This window comes from Fopius arisanus, unplaced genomic scaffold, assembly GCF_000806365.1.
Source record: "Fopius arisanus strain USDA-PBARC FA_bdor unplaced genomic scaffold, ASM80636v1 scaffold00016, whole genome shotgun sequence".
NCBI lineage: Eukaryota > Metazoa > Arthropoda > Insecta > Hymenoptera > Braconidae > Fopius > Fopius arisanus.
In genome coordinates, this window is record NW_011887755.1 from 931256 (window position 1) to 943006 (window position 11751).

Here is an 11751-nt window from a genome sequence, read left to right on the forward strand (position 1 = left end):
GTCGGCGTGGTAGCCGAGCACGTTACCGCTAGGATAACGCATTATTACAATAATCAAATTTCATTAGGAGTATATATATTGCAAAAGTATTGTTTTAAAAAATTGCTAATTTTTCAATTTCACTGGATATCTTCTCGATTATCAAATATTCAGTTTTTAAGCGATATTTCGATTGATTTGCCATTAACAAAAAATAAAAAATTGGAATTATTATGAAAAAAAAAAAATGAATGATGCCGGGATTGAACCCGGGCCGCCGGCGTACCAGTCGAGCACGTTACCACTAGGACAACGTTCTCATTTAAAATTATAAACTCATTAGTGGTATATATTTAATACATTGAATAATTTTTTCCATTGAAACTCAACAAGATGTGGTTTCCCCCTTCCGTACGTGCTACAGTCGGCTAAATTTCAGTTAAACAAATGAAAAACAAAAAGCATTCGTACAGCAGAAAATAAAATTCACCCCGTCGACTTGATGGACACCCCAGCATTGCAATAAAAACTTGGTTAATAAAAAAAAAACACCCCAGCATTGCGTGTTGCGCCCTCCCTCTCTTGGGGTGCAGTACTACGATGCAGCTGGGGTCACTCAAACCCCCAGAACTGACCCTCTACCTTAGTCCATCCTCTTTGGCACACCCTGTCACATCTCCATTCTGCCACATAAAAAGACTCGATTTCCCCTGGACAACTGAGTTTTTTATCCACTAAACGTTGGTACAAGTGAACAACTGGACTCGCTATTGGATTCTTGATTTTCATCTATAGCCAATGAGAGGAAAATAGCCAACACTCAGCAGCAGCGCTCCTCCTATCTGTGAAAGTTGAGACATCCGTGAATTGTGTGATCAATAAAAATTGATATTGATAATACCAGGATTATATTAAAGTGACGGTCCCCCGAGTTTGAAGAAGTGAATTCATGAGGAAACAGTTGTTGAGTCCATTGAAAAATGGGACTGTCGTGTACGAACTGCTTATTTCTAGAAGCCTTCAAAACCTGAGGCATCACAGATGTAAAGAGCGTTATTAATCGAGAATATCACCATTTAAAATATAACATCAACTTGTGATTAGGAATGAGTTCGATATTGAATGATGATTGGCAGTATTGATGAGTGAAATAATGTGGTTGTTGGATTGATTGGAGAGTGTTGGAGCATGACAATTTGACGTTTTCATCAAAGGGCTGAGATTAAAGGGAATAGGCCACAAGGTGTGGAGTTGCGTGAATACTTGAAGAGTGAGAGGGGAAACAGGAAATTCTGAAAGCAGTTAACCGTGCGCGAGGCTTCTTGCTGCTGTTTAGTGCTGCTTGGTTGTTGCTTGGTTGCTGCAGAGCCACTAGAGACACCCAAAAAGAGTAGTTGAGTTTGCGCGTAAGATACATACATGTTACACGACAGTCCGATGAGAAGTCCGCTAATGGGAGCATAGGCAGGAGCAATAAAAAAAAAGCCACGGAAATCCACCCAAGGAAATAGGATAATCGTGAGGACGCGGGTGATATCAGATTGATGTACTGATTTCATTCATCCAAGTAAATACGTGACGCGTTAGTGCCTGTTTCACCGTTGTCAAACTCAAATCTCCGACGAACTTTGAGATAATATTAAAATCCAATAGTGTAATTACAATCATGGCTCGACAAGGAGTACATTTAAAACTCAATGAATTAATGCCAGAGTGAGGAGAGCGTGGAAAAAGTGGGATTGTTCAAGAGCACTGAAAACATCATCTATCCATCGCCATTTATTAGTGGCGGAGGGGCTGCATCTGAGGAAAAGCGGTTGCCCGGAGTTCCATTTTTTTTTTTGTTCTTCCTTTTCAGTTATAATTTCTGAACGTGAGTACCCAGTGTCTCATCCAGTGGCAGTTACGACACATGAGTTATGGTCTCCAAGGTAGATGTGAATAACATGGACAGCACGAGACTCAATCGGGGTGCGAATCCAAGGGACATTATGGGAGATAAATTAACATCGAGTGGGTGCAATGCAACGGATTTTGAGTTTGGTATACCACCTGAGGCGCCTGTTTTTGAACCAACACCCGAGGAGTTTCTCGATCCTCTTGGATACATTGCTAAAATACGACCAATTGCTGAGAAATCTGGCATATGCAAGATCAAACCACCTCCCGTAAGTGCTATGTTCCTATTGTCCTACTGCTTCACGCGTCAACATTTTTTTCATTTATCACTCACGGAGTTTTTATCGACGCGTGTCAATACGAAATTGATTGCTTTGGGGCATGCAAATGGGGAATATGCAAAACATAAGGGAAGATGAAGAGAAATAACAGGAACGAGGCGTCGCGGTAGTACGTGACAATAGAAAGCAAAGTGGGGGGTAAAGGACTGAGGTAGCATGTATGATGTACGAGGTGGATGATCGGACAAAGGGAAAAAATTCACCCATTGCATCATCATTTATTATCGAAAATGTATCTTTCAATTTGGTTTGTCGGTGTCAAATTTCGTGGTAAAAACGAATCGTACCAATTTTCGTGGAGTAATACAGCTTTACGGCGCACGGTACGGTTCGAATTTTCTCGATAAAATGGCCGAGACAAATTGAACAATGTCAGGGCAAGGATAAGATCATAGGATTGTCCCCTTTTTCATCACGATGAGGAAATGCACATGACACTCATTGAAAATTTAATTCCCTTGTTGCTTCAAATTCTGCCACTTTGTAATTATCGTTCGGGCAATTTTGACATTTTTTTCATATTTTAGGAGAAAACGCAATACTGATATATTGCGTTATATTACTTTCTCCATTTTTTTTCCAGAATTGGCAACCACCATTTGCCGTTGATGTTGACAAATTCAAATTCACACCGAGGATACAGAGATTGAACGAGCTGGAGGCGAAAACCAGAATAAAACTCAATTTTTTAGATCAAATTGCTAAATTTTGGGAATTGCAGGGGTCGTCACTCAAAATCCCTTTGGTGGAGAGAAAAGCTCTCGACCTGTATTCGCTACACAAAATTATCACTGACGAAGGTGAAGAATCCACTTAACTTTTAATCTCATTTACGATAGGAACCGCCAAACAGCCAATAATTAGTATTTATAATTTTGTTATCAAGGTGGGATCGAAACGGTGACGAGAGAGCGAAGATGGGCGAAAATAGCAAATAAATTGGGTTACCCCTCAGGCAGGAGTGTGGGTAGTATTTTGAAAAATCATTACGAGAGGATCCTGTACCCCTTTGATGTATTCAAACAAGGTAAAACCCTGGGGGATATAAAGATTGAACCCGAGACAGAGGTGCACGAGAAGAAGGATCGTGATTACAAACCGCACGGAATTATATCGAGACAGCAGATAAAACCGCCTCCTGCTAAATTTTCAAGACGATCAAAGCGTTTCAATGGTCAAGACGACAAGCTCGATGTCTCCATAAAGCAAGAGGACTGCAAGGAGGAATGCGATTCGGATAATGAATTCAAGGATGATCCTGATGGTGACAGCAAAGAGCTGAAGAAACTCCAGTTCTATGGAGCTGGACCGAAGATGGCAGGCTTCACCAAAGAGAACAAAAAATCGAACAAGACTCGTGGGCTCAAGCAGAACTATGACTTTGATCCCCTGGCTAAGTACATCTGCCACAATTGTGGTCGAGGGGATATGGAGGAGAGTATGTTACTCTGCGACGGTTGTGATGACAGCTATCACACATTTTGCTTACTGCCTCCGTTGACAGAAATTCCAAAAGGGGACTGGCGATGTCCGAAGTGTGTTGCTGAAGAGGTATCAAAACCCATGGAGGCATTTGGCTTTGAACAAGCGCAGAGGGAGTACACACTCCAGCAGTTTGGCGAAATGGCTGATCAATTCAAAAGCGATTACTTCAATATGCCAGTTCACATGGTGCCAACTTCCCTTGTTGAGAAAGAATTTTGGAGAATTGTTTCTTCCATAGATGAAGATGTTACTGTGGAGTATGGAGCTGATCTACACACGATGGATCATGGCTCAGGCTTTCCCACCAAGACCAGTGTCAATTTGTTTACGTGCGATCAGGAATACGCTGAGTCTGCCTGGAATCTTAATAATCTACCAGTACTTCAGAGCAGTGTTCTGGGGCACATAAATGCGGATATAAGTGGCATGAAGGTTCCTTGGATGTACGTTGGCATGTGCTTCGCCACTTTTTGCTGGCACAATGAGGATCACTGGAGTTATTCCATTAATTACCTGCACTGGGGCGAGCCAAAAACCTGGTACGGTGTACCTGGCTCTGAGGCTGAGAGATTTGAGCATTCCATGAAATCCGCTGCACCAGAATTATTTCACAGTCAACCAGACTTGCTTCATCAACTTGTCACCATTATGAACCCAACTATTCTGACTAATGCAGGTGAATTAATTCTTCTACGATAAATAATTACCCCGTCTAAATTAAATTTTTCATCACAATACATTAATATATTTCTCTCCAGATGTACCAGTCTTCAGAACAGATCAGCATGCCGGGGAATTTGTTGTGACTTTCCCACGAGCATATCACGCAGGATTCAATCAAGGCTACAATTTTGCCGAAGCTGTTAATTTTGCCCCCGCTGATTGGGTAATTATCTCTTTATTTAAAAAATTATCTATACGATATAATTTTGTGGAGCCTCATTGACCTTTTAAGATAATCAATTCAAGTAATTGAATGAAACGAAGGAAATTTCTCCGTCTTTATCCAATTAATCAATGAATCCATCGAATAATTCAGTAGCGAGGGGCTAACTTGAAAAATTGTTTTATGAATAATGAAATTTCAAAGAAAAAGACATTTCTCATATTCTCCCCTATAATCAATCATTTTCAAGATCAATCGATATTCAACACTTTATCTCTTTGCTACTGAATCAATAAATCAAGTGTCAACCAATCTCATCTAATTCTAAAAATATATATTCCTTTCTCTCCTGACAATTTTCCAGTTAAAAATTGGCAGAGAGTGTATCGCCCACTACTCAAACCTCCGACGTTTTTGTGTATTCTCCCACGATGAATTGGTCTGCAAAATGTCGTTGGATCCCGATTCCCTGGACATCGGTATAGCAACAGCGACTTACCAAGACATGCTGCAAATGGTAGAGGACGAGAAAAAGCTGAGAAAAAATTTACTCGAGTGGGTGAGTAGGAGTCAACAAAGAAAAAATTCAAAACGATAATAATAATGATGATAATCCACAGCGAAAAGATAGATAGGGTGTGCTATATTATTGTTTATATGTGAGAGGAGGACAACACATGTATAGACTCGTGTGAAGTTAGCAGATTATTGTTGCCCTCCTCTCCTCACTGCCTCCTTTACCACTGAACTGTCCATCGCTACTTCACTCTAGCCAACAAGAAATTTAACACAGCAGTGATAATAATACCGAGATATATACCGAATAATCGAGAAAGCATATTGAACCTATTAGCAGTCCATTAAACGTATCCACCATCTCTGTCTTGAGCTTTAACACATTACAAGTACCTCAGTAGTTATTTATCCCCCTCCAGAAAATGTCTGCGCGCACTAAATTGTCGTCAACCGGTCGCTACTAAGCGCGCAATATCCGTCGAGATTATTTCTTTTGCATCTCAAATTTTGGAATTTTCTGGTTCCACTCGTGTAGCCAACCCCGGCACACCTCTAACAATTTTCATCATCTCATTGTAAGATATTCAAGCTGTTTGTTACCGTCTTCAAATACGACTGTATTGTGCTGATTATGTAATCGACAATACACAATATCAAATTGAAAAGTCAAGACTCCTGCAACTATTAAGCAGTTGGTGAGTTTTCATATTTTGAGGTTATGTGTAGCATCTGAACGCTGAGAATTCGTTGGCAATTCTAGGAATTGAATATTTCGATTAATGGGGAGAATAGTATCGTGATTTAGCGAATGGTTATCGATCATTACATCGATTCAGGCGGTTCTCCGTGGGTTCTTTGTTACTTACAAGATGTTGATATCATATCTCATGTTTAACGTAAAAATATGGGGATAATAAATTCTCCTTGTCATTGAATTGATTTTTTATACTGGATTGATCGTTGATGATAGGTTAATAAATAGTGAGCCTATTTTACTGAATAAATGTTTAACCTATGTTCAGGGTGTCACTGAAGCAGAGAGAGAAGCATTTGAACTGCTACCAGATGATGAGAGACAGTGTGAGGCATGCAAGACTACATGTTTCCTTAGTGCCGTGACCTGTTCGTGTCACAGTTCTCAATTGGTATGCCTCAGACATTTCACTGATCTTTGCTCTTGTCTACCGGAAAAACACACTCTTCGTTATCGATATACCTTGGATGAATTGCCGATAATGCTGCAAAAATTGAAACTCAAAGCTGAGTCCTTCGACTCGTGGGTGACTAAAGTTAAGGAAGCGATGGATCCAAAGGGTGAAAAAATTGAATTGAGTGAGTTGAAGGAGTTGCTGAGTGAGGCTGAGAGCAAAAAATTTCCAGAGAGTGAATTATTAACTGCTCTCACCACTGCTGTACAGGATGCTGAGAAATGTGCTAGTGTTGCACAACAATTGTTGAATAACAAACAGCGGACGAGAACAAGACAGTCGGTGGATACAAAATACAAGCTGACTGTTGAGGAGTTGACATTGTTTTACAAAGAAATAACGAATTTATGTTGTGAGTTGAAGGAGTCTGATGGGGTTAAGTATATTCTCGATCAAGTTGTGCAGTTTCAGAAGGATGCTGAAGACTTGGAGTCGAAGTTTGACGACTGTGATGTTATGAAGCTGGAGAAATGCATTGATTTTGGGGATTCAATTTGCATTGAGTTGCCACAGTTAGTTAGACTCAAGCAGAAATTGAGACAGATACAGTGGTTGGATGAGGTAAAATCAATGCTGGATGATTCAAAATCTGTGACACGTGAGGATCTTGCCAAATTAATTGAGACTGGCATGACAATTCCCCCTCACTTTAGCATCGAAACGATGCTATCGAAATTACAACAGCTCGTTATTAACATTGAAAAATGGGAGGAGAAAGCTAAGGGGTATCTGCAGTCCAAGAGTCGTCAGAATATCGTCATGATTGAGGAGTTCATACAGGAGGCTGATAACATCGATGCGTACTTACCGAGTCTCGACAGCTTACAGGATATACTCACTAAAACAAAGAACTGGACGAAGACTGTTAAAGAAGTCTCGGAGAGAGACAGTTTTCCATATTACGACACACTGGAGGAGCTTGTTAAGAAAGGTAGAAATATCCCATTGCATCTCGATGCTCTCCCAGGGCTCGAGTCCACTCTGTCACAGGCTAAAACTTGGAAGGAGAGAACAGCGAGAACTTTTCTCAGAAAGAATTCACACTATACTTTAATGGAGGCACTCTCACCGAGGATTGGAGTTGGTGTTCAAGCACTCAAAACAAAGAAAAACAAGGGTGACGAGGCTGTTGGTGCGGTCTTCGTGTGTGACACGAAATTGGACGATTCGAGTGACTCTGCCAATGTTGTTGCCGCATTCAAATTAGCTGAACAACGAGAGATGGAGACCATGCGTAACTTACGGGAGAGAAATATGTCCAAGGCTACGTATGAGGACTCCAGGTATTGCGTTTGCAGGCGACCAAGATTTGGATTGATGTTGCAGTGTGAACTGTGCAAGGACTGGTTCCACTCAAATTGCGTGCCACTTCCAAAAACAATGTACAAAGCAAAAGTTGCAACAACGAGGGAGACTAAATTTCTCTGTCCCTGTTGTTTAAGATCTCGACGGCCAAGATTGGAGACCATTCTTTCGCTCCTAGTTAGTTTACAAAAAATTCAAATTCGTTTGCCCGAGGGTGAGGCCCTTCAATGCCTAACTGAGAGAGCTATGAACTGGCAGGATCGAGCCAGACAGGCACTTGCGATTGAAGAAATATCGTCTGTCTTAGCTAAACTGTCAGTTCTATCTCAGAAGCTCGTTGAAGCTGCTGCACGTGAAAAAACAGAGAAAATAATAAGTAGTGAATTGAAGAAAGCAGCGAACAATCCAGAACTGCATCAACGGGTGCAAGCTATAGCACCACTGAGTGGAGTCCATTCTGATGATAGTGCTCTCAGTACAGCCGATGATGACGACGAAATCGTTGCAATTGATGGTGACCAGCCCTCGTGCAGTACTTTCAATACTAATGAGCATGCATACTCGTATGTATCAAAATTCCAACGAAAATCACTGTCACCTCAAAATCCTGAGAACTTAGTTACCCTTTCTGAGGGTGCGAGGTCTAAATTGGATGAGCTCATGATGGAAGGCGATCTCCTTGAGGTCGCTCTCGAAGAGACACAACACATCTGGCGCATTCTCAGTCACACCAATAGTCCAAGCAGTGTACGCAAGTATGCTGCCTTCGAAGAGGTCCAAGCAACGTTTAATAGTGATTCCAAAGATCCTAAGAAGCGTGGGAGAAAGAGGAAGTCCGAGGAATTTGAGTTACTCAAGAAGATGGGTCGCCAGAAGCCTGTTGATGACAAGACCATTATTAAGAAGAAGGCTTTTAATAGCAAGGATACTAAAAAAGTTGTCACTCCACCAGGAACTCTCAAGCGAGGCCCCAGAAAGGTATAAATTATTCGTTTTTTTATTCATTACTAAAATCGCCCGATTAACTTCAAGTTGATTTCGTATATATTCGCTTTGGAAATGATAATAAAACCATGACCAACTCAACATATTTTTTTTTTTTTTAGATCAAACGAAAAGAGGGTGAAGAGATACCGAAAAAGCGAGGGGGCAACAGGAAAAAGACCAAACAAGACACTTCTGATGAAGAAGACGATTGTGCAGCTGGAAATTGTTTACGACCAAGTGGTGCGTTGAATTATTCATCTCAGTCCAGCACAATATATTTTCCCAAATGTTTATTGTTAATCACTAATGTTACACTGATTTTTGTCTGTTGAAGGTCGTGAAGTTGATTGGGTACAATGCGACGGTGGCTGTGACGGCTGGTTTCACATGCACTGTGTAGGTTTAGATCGCACCGAACTCACTGAAGAGGACGATTACATCTGTAGCAATTGCAAAGATGCCGAGCAGAGTGCAACGGTACGAAAAGTCAGATAACTTTCGATCTTTTCGTTTGCAATTTTCGTTTTATTATATCTTTATATCCTCATAACGGATAGCACCATTATGATTTTTTTTTAAATTTAAATTGAGTTGCTACTCGCATGTGCATCTTCACACTTGTTCTTCATTCGTTATCGATTAATTAGTTTATTTCACCGTAGAAAAATTCAGTTGTTTTTACGTTCATTATGAAGTTTCTTTTTTTTTTTCCATTATATATATTTTGTGAAATGACTTGGTCCAAATGGCTGGAAATTCTTACGATTATTTTGCGATTAGCTTTTCATTGTTTCCAAATAAGAGTTCAACATGGCTTTATGAATGAGTAGATTTATATAGGTGATAAATATATGAAAAATATGTACAAATATTGACTTACCAGAATAACTGCTGAAAAATTTTACACGTGCTGGCTTATTGATAATTTTAATTTATTACGTATTTGCACTTAAAAAATCGTGTAGTCCAGTTTATAAGCTCATTTAGTGTGTGGAGGAAACAGAGCAGCAAACATTCATCTATCTATCATCACATATTCTATAGTGACAGACCAAAAATTGATTAATAAAATTTCCCTGAGAGCTTGAAAACTCGCCTACCCGACATTTCTTACTCTTCACCATTACCATAGTGCTTGTCAGTGAAGCTGGCATTATTACGAGCACTAGCTGCACTTGTTTCCATTTTTCACTCCCAGGGATATCTCAGTGGGGACAATGAACCGGACATCCAGGAGGTGTCGTCCTTCGCTAGGACCTATTAGCCTGTCCGCATCTCTGTTCAGGTCCAGCACAATTATCAGTGAAAATATTAAGAATATTAATACACTCACATCCATTCAGTCAATATCCTAGGGTCATCACAAGTACATTGAAAAATTTTTAAGTGAAACTGAAATTTTGACTTGTGGAATAATTTTCAAAACTAATGCAATTGTTTGTACCATTTTTTGGTATTGAAGGATATCTTCTGATTCCACTTGAGGTGTGTGTAGATAGACTGAGACATGTATTAAAGAAGAAAGAAATTATTTAGATGTAATGTATGGAGAAAGATTGACAAGAGTTTTGTAACGAAAGAATTTTACACTCAGATATTATTATTAAAAACAAAATATATATCATATCTACTCTGCCTTCTTCAAGTAATCTCCGATAATTCATATATTGCAGCAGTGGGCATAATTAAATTGGTTCGAGCTTTCTTATTTCTTGTTATTCTACATAAACTTGTGTGCTTATTCCAACGAGCAGTTGTACATTGTATGGCTTTCCTAGGACAACATCAGCATCACCATCAACATTGGGAATATCAATTAAAGAAAGTGGACATAGATCTTTGTAAATATGCAGTTAACTCACCATTTCGATGTGTTGCATATACACATGTATTCTATTTATTTATTAGTGATAATATTCGTACGATTATGATTCTTCGAACAGGGCTATATATTTTTGCGTATTGTATAGAAATGACAAGTCTATGGATGTACGAAGGGATTGTGAGGGAGCGTATTGACTAATGAGTTTGAAAAAGTTTGTACAATGATACATCGTTAATCATCAACTATGTCTTGTAATTTTTAAGTGATGAGCAATGTTCAATATTGAGGAGAGATCATTGAGCATCCCTCAAGAATATCCATAAATAAAGTACGTAATTTTGACGTTGAACATTTATTACAGTGTATTTTAAATAGAAACATACCCATTGTACTAAAACAAATTATGAGTAAACATTATTATTATTATTACGTAAACAACCGTAGGAAAATATTTTAAGTTACAATTATCCAGGTTATTTTGATATCTTTAATTTGTAGGATTTCAGTTAAATCTTCATTGCCTATATATATTTACGCTTCTATAATTGGAGGTACTCCTGAATTATCATAATAGATAATCGAAAAATATGATTATTAATGTTTCGTAAATACCACAAATAGATTGTTTTAATAACAGAGAAATGTAAGAAATAATTATCTCAAAAAATATTGTTACTGAACTCTCGCCTTGGATTTCAGTGAATTTTTTCACGAATTTCATTGAGTGCCAGATTTTACATTCCTGTATGACTCAAGCATTACATCCCAAGGAACCAACGCATTTTATGACCGATGACTCAGTTCCGTAGTCTTCCTGTTTAATCAATTAAACTCGGGGTTTCTGTAAAATGAATCATCCCTCAATCCATTGATTTTTATAATAATTAATAATAAGTATTAATAGATCGTTCATCCATCCAGAAGAAAATCGAGGTGACAATAACGACAAGTGACAGCTAACGAGGCTCAAAAATCCAGTTGAGAAAAAAAACTGCTGACATGTTATGAAAATAAATATGTAGTTCTGGCAGTCCGATCAATGTCCAGGTCATTCGTGACTCATCGAATTCCATCACACAAAGTCTAATTAAAAGTCTTACTATCTACATCAATGAAATGATGAAGATAATGAATCACCTTAAAATCTGAAAAATTCAAGATCCCCCAACTTACCCCACACTCACAACAATTGCTTTAAGGTAAGTAAAAATAAAAAATCTTCTAAACCCTTCAAATCTCAATTTACCAATAAATTTTGAAATTCCTACCGCGAATCACTCGAATTTTTCCGAGGCATGCGAGGTACGATAGGTGAAGCAA

General features: G+C 39.0%; 1 protein-coding gene across 1 annotated transcript; it reads left to right on the forward strand.

The window, feature by feature from the left end:
* Positions 1-899: 899 nt before the first annotated feature.
* Positions 900-11365, forward strand: Kdm5 (Lysine demethylase 5). Its single transcript, XM_011300169.1, has 9 exons — positions 900-2147; positions 2803-3019; positions 3106-4380; positions 4463-4590; positions 4955-5149; positions 6129-8597; positions 8726-8846; positions 8941-9083; positions 9805-11365. The coding sequence occupies exons 1-9, from the start codon at positions 1899-1901 to the stop codon at positions 9868-9870; spliced, it is 4863 nt and encodes a 1620-aa protein (XP_011298471.1). The 5' UTR covers positions 900-1898; the 3' UTR covers positions 9871-11365.
* Positions 11366-11751: the final 386 nt, after the last annotated feature.